Here is an 11,690-nt window from a genome sequence, read left to right as displayed (position 1 = left end):
GTTTGGGTTGTTGATCTTTCTCCTCATTAGCTTGGTCCTCAGCATTTTCTTTTGCTCGGGATCTAGTCACTACCTTCACAAGAATTTTGGGTTCTGCCTCTGATCCACTTGGAGAAGGTAACACTCCCACAACATTCATTGTTGTTTTCCCCTGTTTGTTTGAGTGTTTTGGACAATTAGGAACAACGTTTGTAATGGCACACTCCAAACAATATCCAATTATCTCTACACGAGAACAATTCTTGGCCCAATGATTACCTCCATACTTGTAGCATGGTCCATTTTGTTGAGTCACTGGTGGCACAATTGATGGTTGTTCTTACTTAGCCAGAATGGTCTCTGGTCTACGCTCTTGATTGGCTATGAACATCAGAGTGTCCTCATTCAATGAATAGAGTTTTCTCATAGGTTCTTGCCCTAGCCTAGGTTGTGATACCTCGGCTCTTTGTAAAACCCTTGATACAACCCTATTTTGAAATAATGTATGACTTGGTAATGGCATTTTCTTTTCTATTTGATGTCCAAATAGTATTCCCCTAGTGTAGGTTTGTTTATAGTAGCACTCACTCATCTCATGATTGGTCTATTTTTGCTCAATGGCACACCATTTTATTTGTTGTGCTACTTGCATTGCTAGCTCATCTAGGTTGGTCATTAATTGAGACATAACCACTTGCCTTGTGTTGGTTTCACTAGATGCTAAAGGAGCATTATCCATAGTGATCTTTGTATCACCAATTTCCTCGCCATAGGCTTTACAATTGTCAACTAGGTATAACGCTTCTCTCGTGACTTGTTCAAAGGAAGTATATCCTTTTAAGTGCAAATATTTCTTGAGAGTTTCATTTTTCAAACCCTCTATGAAGAGAATTGATAATCTTTCATCCTGTGGTAACTCGCATTCCGGACATCTCTCTATATATAGTTTGAAGTGTAGCGATGCTTCCTTCACTCTCTCATCTTCTTTCTACTTGAATGCAAGGGTTGCCATTATATGAGCCAAAACCCACGAGCTACGAGCCTAGTATCCAAACATGTGGTCAAAATTTCTAGTTTTGCCTAGTATATTTCGAAGAGAAATTATCATCGGATAATTTCTAGCTTTATTAACCCCTTTGTAATAATTTAATTCTTCATGATGTATGTAAGAAAACTAAAGTGATTGGCAACAATAAACCCTTACAACTTAGAAAGAAAACTTATTCATATGCAACGCCATAGTTTCATCTTTAAAAAATCAAAATATGGAGTAAAAAAATCATAAGTAGCGCACTACAAAAAAGCTAGCAATGCTCATAAAATACAAAAATATGTAGGTGTTCACACTTCACACTCCTACGAGGGCAGTACGAAGATCGTCTTTAGTTAAAGAAGATTGGTGGACTAGCTTATTGGTTTCCAACTCAAGTTTCAAGTGGTGCAAGAAGACACAATAGATGTGTTTGCATGGCATGTAGCGTTCTGTTGTGCATGATCGACACACAAAGTCATCACATGTACATGACGGAAACACACAAATTGTAACATTGTATGGAGCTCCTTTTCTCTTTGACCCTTGTGTAGTCAAAATGAACTCATGATGTATGTAAGAAAACTAAAGCGATTGGCAACAATATACCCTCACAACTTAGAACAAAAACTTATTCATATGCAACGCCATAGTTTCATCTTATAACATCAAAATATGGAGTACAAAAAACATAAGTATCACACTACAAAAAAGGCTAGCAATGCTCACCAAATACAAAAATATGTAGGTGTTCACACTTCACACTCTTGCGAGGGTAGTACGAAGCTCGTCTTTAGTTAAAGCAGATTGGTGGACTCGCTTATTGATTTCCAACTCAAGTTTCAAGTGACGCAAGAAGACACAATAGATGTGTTTGCATGGCATGTAGCGCTCTGTTGTGCATGATCGACTCACAAAGTCATCACATGTACATGACGGAAACACACAAATTGAAACATTGTATGGAGATCCTTTTCTCTTTGACCCTTGTGTAGTCAAAATGAACTCAACATATTCCATAGACATTGCAGCATCAATTCTTGTTTGCATTTCCTTACTAATTGCTCTTCTATAGATGACTTTTTGACCCTCTCTGTATTCTTGCCGTGTTTCCTTGTTTGCAACATTTTGTTTAGGACTTGTAGGCAATTTAACAACACCTGTCTGTGTTACACCTTCCAAAATAAATCCTGCATTTTGAAGACAAAGACTCTCATTAGGATTGTGAGACATGTTCCAGCTGCCACAAGCCATTTTGTTGGTGCAGGTGATAGCAATCCATAAACTGCAGTTGTAGGTTCCCAAGTGTGCTCCACATAATCAACACAAAACCATAACATTTGCGGTTGAATATCTGATTCATCCTTTGAGACACGAATTCTTCCATAGAAAGAAGAAGCAGGGACTCCCTCCTTCCTAGCACGCCCCTTTGAATCTATGTATTTTTGACACTTTTCTTTTATGGTTCTCAAATATCCTTGACATCGCACCATGCTTACGGGATTGGTTCGTCGTATAGCCCACAATGTTGGACTAACATCCACCTCTGTTATTTGTGTAGTGACTTCATTTTGACTAGCACTCGCAAAGGCAAAAGAGTGTCTTTGCGGCTCTGGCTTGGTGATCCTTTGAAACTCTGGTCGGTGGGAATCAAACTCATGAATTGGCGATGCAATTGATCTAGGTCTCTTTTTTCTTACTGTTGCTGTATTCTCATATCCAATGCCTACCTCTGCTGCAACTCCAATTTCCTCTTCAACTTCATTTGTGAGGTCTATTATTTTCCTTTGTGAGTATGATCTTTTTGTCCACATTGCATCTCTTTGTTGCAGCTTACAAAGGCTTGGTCCAGATCCTATGTGTTGCCCCTTCAAAAATGTAGCATGCCTTGCCCCTTGCAAACAAGACGCTATGAGGTCTGAGAGACATGCATCATATAGAGACATGTATTTGACCCCATTTTTTGTAGCCAACCAACTCCCATGAATGGACTCTGATAGATTACTACGAGGAACCAAATATCTATCATCTTCGTCCATTGCCTAAAAAATATTCACATTGTTAGTGACAACAAGAAGCAATCATGTGTGAATGTGCTATTTGTGAATAGAAAGTCTGTATCTTCAAAATGTACTCTCCCCAATGAAAAACCCTTGCATGCCACCATGAAATCCAAGTTTCAAGCATCCTTTCATTGTGGGTCTGGCATTACCCATTTCCAACCACTCACAGAGAGAATCTAGCTCATTCTTTGCACTCTCAACAGTAGGTGAATTTTTCCAAGCTCTGCATCTAATTTTGAATTCCTCTTGGTTCTCTGGAGAAATGCACTTTCTAAAATGCTTCTCCAAGTTATCCTCCCAATGCCACAAGCACTCTCTTTCCTTACCTTCCATAACATTTTCAGGACCTCCATTAAAAACTTTCCTCACAGCCAACCAGTTTTGTTGAGCCTCATCAGCCATGAAACCATGGAGCTCAGCAGCACTAAAACCCTCCTTTTCCATGACCTCATTCAGAAAATTCCAAAATAGCACTTGAGCCTCTGTGTCTTCACTTTTGAAATCCCTTATAGCAATGGTTTGGAGCTCCTGCATAAAGGGATTATAGACATGACAGGCCATGGAGTGCCAATCCCTTATCCTCTTGACATGATCAAAGCAAACCCAACAATTTCCTAATTCTCCTGATGGCCGCATTTTGTTCACAAGATCCACACCTGAGCCTGGACCCTTGGTTGTCATCTTAAACACGTGACATCTGGAGTAGCTTGTGGATGATAGTTGACCTGGGAAAATAAATCCATGAATAAATTGCAATCTACTTTTTTACTTTAGGTTCAAGATTCTCTCCAATCCATCATTGAGATCCCTATCATCCCTCTTCCATCTTGCAATCCTACAAGAAAAGGAAACAAGAAAGTTATGAGTAAATTAGTAATGTGGAAAAAAGAATATTTTTTCAAACACTAATTGAAGTATGTGGATGCTCTTCAAGTACCAATTTACCTTTTGGATGATAGCACTGGCAAGAGTCTCTCAAACAAAGCATTAAGCTCAATGTCTGTAAGTTGAAGGTTGTTTTCCCCAGATATGATGGCCTCTAGCACCAAGTCTTCAGCCACTTGCTTTTGTAAACTTTTAGGCCTTGAACTTGTGCCTTGCTCAACTATTTTTTGCACCTTCTGCTTTATATCATCAAGTGCTTTTTTTGATGATCCATCACCAACCCTATTCATATGATATCCTAAATGAATTACACACCGGGTTATTGGCTGCATCTCACTATCATGTGGAAGACATAAGTACATCTTGCAGCCACACAAGGCAATACAAAATGGAGGACAGTTGCAATGCAGACACTTCAAAGATCCATTTGTGGTACTGCCAACATTTGGGACCTTCTGTACATGCCCTTTCCAATGGCAATCATTCTTTGTACCTATCCATTGAAGATAAGGACATTGTCCATTCTCACACAACAGATGACCTGCACATTTTCTTATCCTGACTATCCCTTTAAAGCCCGAAAATCGTGATGTTACATCTTCACTCCACACATGTCCACTAAACTTTGTTTCCATACCTTTACTTTTTGGTCCATCCACAGAAGGTGGAAATTCAAAAAAAATATTTCCATCATATCTTCGTGGTAGCTCAGTAGCCTGCTGAAGTGAAGATACCGATTTAAATGCAATGTTGAGGACATTATGTGATGGCAACTTGGTAATAAGGTCAACAATGCTGTGTGGAGAACCTGTGGACAGTGGATGAGATCCAGATACAAAGAACCTCTTTCCAAACATTATCTCTAAGTAATATTCTCTCCCATTATGACCAGCAGTGCTTTGAACCCCATATTGCAGCTCAGTACCATCCCTCTTGTCTGCCTGTTGATGCAGTTCAATTGTGTTTTCCAACAGATTGAAGTATGAAGATAGGTATGAAACAGAGAGAGTAACAGCACCATTAGTGCATTCTATGTTTAGTATTGAGCCCGTGGAATCTTCTATAGTGACCATTAGATCATCATCAGTCATTTTGTAGAGTTAGCAATGGTGCAAGTCAAGTGTCGTGAACATGTTAGAATAGGCAGAGTTGATAAGTAAACTACGTAAAGTTGAATAAATTTATTATTAAATTTAATTAGTTAATTATTAAAGATTGAATGGCTTTAAAATTAATAAGTTTATTATTAAAGTGAATAAGTTAATTATTAAAGATTGAATGGCTATAAAGTGTCAAAAATATGGATGAATTTTACATGCAGAGTTAACAAGGTAATTATTATTGTTGAATGGCTTTAAAGAGGCAAATATGGGGCAATAACCAAAACGGTTCTTTCAATTATGAAACGTAGACACATCTCCATGATTTTTTAGTAATAATCGTTATTTAAAGAAAATGATTAATTCTAAAAAAGGATTATTGTGATTGGTCCGAATCATTAGCCGAAAAGGATTTTCGCATGGATTTATTCCTGCCTAATTTTGTTGGCAAAATACTAGTGAAGCTGAAGAGATAAGGAGTGAAGTCGTATAGCCTTAGTTAACTTCAGAAGATAAAGGCATGAAGTCGTAGAGCCTGAGATAACTTCAGAAGATAAAGGCAAGTCCTTCCTGAACGCTGGGAATCCATGTCCTGAACACTGGGAATCCAAGCAATTTGGCCAGCGAAATTGAGGCTACTGTCCTCAACGCATTGTTGTGTGGTGCTCTGCTATTCAACGTTACAAAGCTATTTCGCCATCAAAATATAGGAGATACTGGAATTCAAATCCTTCCTGCGTTTTCAAGCTCGGTGCATGTTTACATTCACATTCGAAATTGTATCTTCTTCCTGCGTTTTCAAGCTCGGTGCATGTTTAAAATCGCATTCAATATTGTTTCTTCATAGCTATTTCGCAATTGATGTTGTATCTTCCTAGCAATTTCGCTAGCAAAATTGCTGTTTTCCTGGTTTTTTAAATCTTTGAATGTGTGTCTTCCATGCTATTTTGCCAGCGAAATTGCTTTGGTTGTGCTTGTTGTTTTACTGAGTTTTTAAATCTTTGAAAGTGTGTCTTCCATGCTATTTCGCCAGCAAAATTGCTATGGTTGTGCTTAGTCTTTTTCTGGATCAAACTCGACTTCACACAAGAGGTGCAGGATGTGGTTTAGCGGCCGGCTGGGCAGAACAATTTCTTTTCAAATCGTGTTCCTGCATTTCATAGCTTTGGTGCACGCTTGAATTTGATATTTCGCCAGCGAAATTGTCTGGGGCATATCACAATATTGCGTGCCAATATGATTTGTCCTTATAATTTTCAAAAGTAGGATGGTGCTCTTCTGTGGACTTGTGCGGGTGGTTTTCTCCAAGGAATTGAGTGGCATATATATTGTATGCATGGCCGTGTTTTAAATTATTTTGACTCTTAATGATAAGCTCTTCTAAACATCAAACCAGGCAAAAATTTGAGATTATCTTAGAGCACCAGATTTTTGCATTTTTTGTACTTTTTACTTCTGGTCTTGTCCTCGTGCTCTTGCTTCACAATGAGTATCTCAAAAATTATCTTATGTCCTCGACATTGCATCAATAAGTTTTCTATATGTGCATTGAAGTTGAGGATAAATTTCTGGGTAATTTAAGAGGACTTTGGTTGATTGCACTCCTTGGATATTAATTAAATATATGCTCACTTCTATAAAATTAAAATAAGGTAAATGTCTCTTAGAGATAGAGCTTCATATTGTGGAAGAGAGAGAGAGAGAGAGAGAGAGAGAGAGAGAGAGAGAGAGAGAGAGAGAGATAGAGCTTCATATTGTGGAAGAGAGAGAGAGAGAGAGAGAGAGAGAGAGAGAGAGAGAGAGAGAGAGAGAAAGAGAGAGAGAGAGAGACAGACAGTATGCAATACCCTCAATTAATAAACCTAAGAATATACAAGACAAGGCTTCTTTTATAAGGCTTCAGAAATTTGAGTGAAGGTGGAGGCATTAAATATCTTTTGAGCGTTCCTGCGTTTTCTAAACTGGGTTTATAATTATATTTCGCCAACGAAATTATTCGGGACTGGGCTAGTGGAAAAATTAGTAGACAGAGGTTGTCTTTCACTTTATTGACAAAGTTAGCAAGTCCAATATAGAGGTATCATCACCATATAATTATATTTTGCCAGCGAAATTATTCAGGACTGGGCTAGCAAAAAAATTATGTGCAGTAGACAAAGGCACAAGTAAATATGTCTTTCTTTGAAAAAGGTTATGTGTTTAATCTCGCTAGCAAAATTATGTGCAACAAACAACGGCCCGAATACTAATGCATAATTATCATGTATGTATTTTATGACCCTTATTTGTTTATGCATGTAGATTATACAAGATGAAAGCATGGTTGGTTTGAATACATCTGACACAATTTCGCCAGCGAAATTGTGTTGTAACCATTAATAACATTTCATAATCTATATTTATGAATGAGCAGAGCCAGCTTGGTGTGGATATTCATGAGCCCACCTCTACATTTTTGCTAGCAAAATTGTGAAGCACGAGAAGGTGTTGTCTGGTCTAAAGTTATAGTTGATTTATTCATCTAGGTTTCAATTTTGTGTTTGCTAGTTGTAAATCTAAAGGCTTTACTTTGATATAAGTATATATTCCAACTTGATTTTGTATGTTGGTCAATAGAATGACCCGTGCAGGTGGCCAGAAAAAGGCAAAGCAGGTTGTTGGTTCAAGTTCTCAGCCGAAGTCTAAGAAGGCAGCAAAATGTGTGGCAAGCATTAGTTCCGAGAAAGAGCCTCAGCTGGAAGAGGTGGCTCCTATGGAACTTGAGGGTGAGACACAACTCCAAGATGTGGAGCATATTGTCCAGGATGCTGATAATGAGCTTCAGGTCGTGGATGATGACCTTGAGCAAGAAATTGATGAGCATGTGCCAGCTATCATTGACAAACCATTGGGATCTGATATCTTAAAATCTCTTATGATACATAGGGGTAAGGCAGTTCCTGAAGTGCCCTTGTGTCATTGTTTAATTAACACCAGGGTTCGAGAGTTGAGACCGGACCTCTCAAATCTAAAAAGAGATTTTATCCACGAGGGGTATGTTCCCATCAAAGGTCTGTTTATTCTATCTCTACATCTACCTGATGGCACAACTAAACTAGTGGATGCCGAGATCCAATCCACATGGGACAAGAATTGGGTGGCTATCAATGAGGAGTTTGAGAGAGAGATTGTGGAAGACCCAGTTTGGTCGTGTTTATCCGGAAAGATGTTTTTTGTTTGGGAAGGCAATCATAGGACTACATCTTGGATGGAAGTTATTAAGGAGGTATGGTCAAGAGATAAAGAAAGACATGTTAGAATCAGAGCCGAGTTTATTGATCCTGAGCCAAAGCATGAAGTCAAACTCTTGGCCGCTCTTCAGAGATTCAATCTATAAGTTCTACTTTGTTTTATAAAGTAATATATGAAACCTTTTGTTCTCTTTTATAATTGTTAATTCTTCTGGCAGAATGAATGAGAATGCCATTGTTCTCACAAGTTTACGGGACTATTTTCAATACACAAGCACTCTTTGATCTTGTGATGTGGAGGATTTTACACCTGCAGAAAAAATGGCTATTGAAAAAGCACGTGTGAAAGAGGCTTCGGGAGGTCGTAAAGTTTGGTATCCTCTAACGCAATCCTTGCTTGCTTGGATGGTTTTCTCTGTGAGTGTGTCTACAACTTCATTTGATATGCATGTAACATCAAAACCTTTTTATTGTGTTCCGATATATTTGCTCTTAACCTCTTAGGCAAGCTACAAAAAGAACGTGGACAAAGACGAGAAGAAGATCCCTAGTGGTCTCCCCAAAGAAGAGCGCGAGCACAAACTCATGTTGATAAGAAAAGCTGTGACCAAAACATTTGTGCGAAAGATTCATAGAGTGAGTTTTTAAAGGGACTATTTTGCAATGCTTTTGTGTTTGTAACATTTGTAGTACTCTTTTATTAATTGAAGTTAATCATGTACTTGCAGATGTTGTGTATCATCAATCCAAGTTTGGGAAAGGCTTGGTTTGATGTTCTTTGGGGATTGCCAATGTTTGATGCCTCTAGGAAAATCACATTGGGTAAATTATACCAAATTTCAATTGAAGCATGCTCTCATGAGAAGAAGATTTCTATGCTTGCTTTGCTTGGTGCAGATGATAATTTGAAAAGCTCTTATGGTATTCTTGGAGGTGACCATGAGTTCATAAGATGGTGTGCAAAAGAGGTATGGATGGAGCAGCTTTTGACTGAAGCCTCTAGAATGCTTTCACTAGTGGTGGAGAAAAATATTGGAGGAGAGCTCTTGACTTTGCCAAAGCATTTGACATTGAGCGATTACTTCAATGATATTCTGTTTCGGTATAGAGATACCCTTTTTGAGCCTCTTTCAAAGGAAATGACTGTGGCTAGTCCAGCAATAAAGCAAGTTGATCTACCAAATGCAGCTCAAAGAGTTCTTTACAGGTATTTAATGTTAAGTGATACTTTGGGAGGCCTTGCCTAATTTCAAGTTTAACAATCTATTGTGAAGGTTTCTTCTATCATTGTTGAGTAGCAAGAAGATATACACTCTCCCTCATATTTGTAAAGCATGTCCAATGCTTTCACCTCCATCATTTTGCATGTATACTTCTAGTATTTTCAGAGAGGATAGAAAGTCCTCAGGTGCATTTCTTCTTAATGATTGGGAGAGAAAGCATTGTCCATGGTGGGTTGATATGAAAAAAGGATGTTGTATTGAGGAGGAAAATGAGGCATATGTAAGGCATCAAAAAGGAGAGTGCAGATCTGACTCAGGGTCAATTGGAAATATGAATGAAGATACATTGAGGCAAGTGCAAGAACAACAAAGAAATATTTTAGAAGCCGAGAAACTCCAACTGAAAAAGCTCCCTGCAAAGACAGGTCGACCAAAGGTTACTGTTGCTGACACACGAGGTAAAGAGCATCATCTTGCATGCATATTTTGTGTTTTTCATTGCATAATAGTTTATAATTTGGTCATGCTTTGTTTTGTAAATATATGTAGGGAAAGAGTGTGTTGATGTCAATATTACACATGCTGAGAAAAGAAAGAAGAGCGTCACCAGTGACATGATATACTTGCCAATTCAATCCTTCTCTCGACTCTCTCATCGTGCATCTAAGGAGAGTGTGGCAGTTCTAGAATCTGACTACATCATCTTGGGTAAGGACATACTTGCGGGGAAGTTCGGTGGAGAATTTGAAAAGATACGATCATTTTTTCTAAAAGCTGGTGGTGAGAGAAGGCAACGACACAAGAAGACTTGCGCTTGGAGTGTTGATTTATGTGTTGTTGACTTACCAACTGGATCAATGGTTCCAGGTAATGTTTTTCTTGTTAGGAAGTACTAAATCACAAAGTTGATTAATATTAGTATGCTTTCTTGATGTGCTTCTTAATTGTAGGATATGAAGCTATGCCTTCTTGGAATGATATCTCTGATGATCATGTACTCTACTCATTGGGCATTGCGACAGCTTGTATGGATGACGGTGGATGGACACTTGTTATGTGCTCCACATCCTCTCTCCCCATTGTTGAGCATATGGTCTCAAAAGTGCGGATGGAGGTTCATCTTCGATGGCTGGCTGAGACTACAGAGCCATATGCTTACACAGGAAAGAGTGAATTTGTGGTGAAGGTAAGTCTCAACAAACTTGCATAATGTAACATGTTCATTTAAGATTTAATGTATTATATATTAAATGATATTTATTTTTTTGAATTTTTTAAGGAGAATGCATTTCATGTGCTTCTTTTAAAAAGACCTGGCTGCACACCATTGCTTCATTTTGAAGAAGGAAATACAATAGGAAAAGAGCTCCAACAAAGTTTGGACTCTTATATTCTTAAACATTTTCTTCCATCATCACGACGCTCCAAACAAGCAGGCAATATTGGAAGTTGGCAAGGAGGAATTGAGAAAAGTCTTGTTTTCATGCTCATGTTTGTGGAGTTTCTAACTACCTCAAATAGCATTGTCTTGGAGTTTGGAGCAAGGACAAGACCAGTTTTGAGAGCATGTCTACATACAGGAAGGTGTTGTCTTGGAATGGATAATGATCATGCCATTATTGAGAATCATCTTCGACCTTTGATAGCTTCTCACTTTGTGGATGTGGGAGCCTCCTCCTCATACGTACCAGTAGAGGATGATGATATAGAGATCTTTGACTTTCAAGTGCCCACAGATTGGTAAGGTTTTATTAGAAATTCATTGAAGTCTTCTTAATAATTCTTTATATGGTTGAGATATAGCCTTAGAAATAGGTCTTTGCCATGTTATGTTGCAGATATGGCAAGCTTCATGTGCCAAAGAGATGACCATTTTGATCGTCCATTGGTGGAGAAGCAAAGGACACGATCGATTTTTATTGATGACCTTGCTTTGCATAGTGATGATACTACAAGTAGTGAAGCTTTATAGAGCTCTATATTTTGTATTGCTAATATCTTGGTATTAGACATTATGGTTTGATTTGACATGATATTTTTGTTGAAGATGATGAAACAGGAAACAGAAGGAAGACAACAACTGAGAGTAGGAAGAAGATGGAGAAGGAGAAGACACAAAGCTTGCGTACGAGATCTCTGTAGTCTATCTCTCTGTATTAGAATAATAGTGTGTACAAACT

General features: G+C 38.2%; 2 protein-coding genes across 2 annotated transcripts; one reads left to right on the top strand and one right to left on the bottom strand.

The window, feature by feature from the left end:
• Positions 1–2,178: 2,178 nt before the first annotated feature.
• Positions 2,179–3,048, bottom strand: LOC147449369 (uncharacterized). The gene has a single exon (XM_086521550.1). It carries the CDS (start codon positions 3,046–3,048, stop codon positions 2,179–2,181), a length of 870 nt encoding a protein of 289 aa, XP_086377676.1.
• Positions 3,049–6,843: 3,795 nt separating this feature from the next.
• LOC147449368 (uncharacterized) lies at positions 6,844–11,482 on the top strand. The gene is made up of 10 exons (XM_086522610.1): positions 6,844–8,107; positions 8,604–8,704; positions 8,792–8,923; positions 9,016–9,109; positions 9,185–9,494; positions 9,817–9,968; positions 10,060–10,377; positions 10,461–10,696; positions 10,790–11,250; positions 11,326–11,482. Exons 1-10 carry the CDS (start codon positions 7,660–7,662, stop codon positions 11,480–11,482), a joined length of 2,409 nt encoding a protein of 802 aa, XP_086378736.1. The 5' UTR covers positions 6,844–7,659.
• The last annotated feature ends 208 nt before the right edge of the window (positions 11,483–11,690 follow it).

The sequence above is a fragment of the Adiantum capillus-veneris genome, chromosome 10 (genome assembly GCF_014529385.1).
Source record: "Adiantum capillus-veneris isolate H3 chromosome 10, ASM1452938v2, whole genome shotgun sequence".
In the NCBI taxonomy this organism is placed as follows: domain Eukaryota; kingdom Viridiplantae; phylum Streptophyta; class Polypodiopsida; order Polypodiales; family Pteridaceae; genus Adiantum; species Adiantum capillus-veneris.
Note: the sequence above shows the minus strand (reverse complement) of the source record. Positions and strands in the feature narration are given on the sequence as shown.

Excerpts from the sequence above, each read along its gene's own strand:
- LOC147449368 (XM_086522610.1), top strand. The coding sequence starts at position 7,660 with ATGTTGGTCAATAGAATGACCCGTGCAGGTGGCCAGAAAAAGGCAAAG. Across the intron at positions 8,108-8,603 it reads GGGGTATGTTCCCATCAAAG|AAAAAATGGCTATTGAAAAA; the intron begins GTCTGTTTATTC and ends TTACACCTGCAG. Across the intron at positions 8,705-8,791 it reads TTGCTTGGATGGTTTTCTCT|GCAAGCTACAAAAAGAACGT; the intron begins GTGAGTGTGTCT and ends TTAACCTCTTAG.
- LOC147449369 (XM_086521550.1), bottom strand. The coding sequence starts at position 3,048 with ATGGACGAAGATGATAGATATTTGGTTCCTCGTAGTAATCTATCAGAG.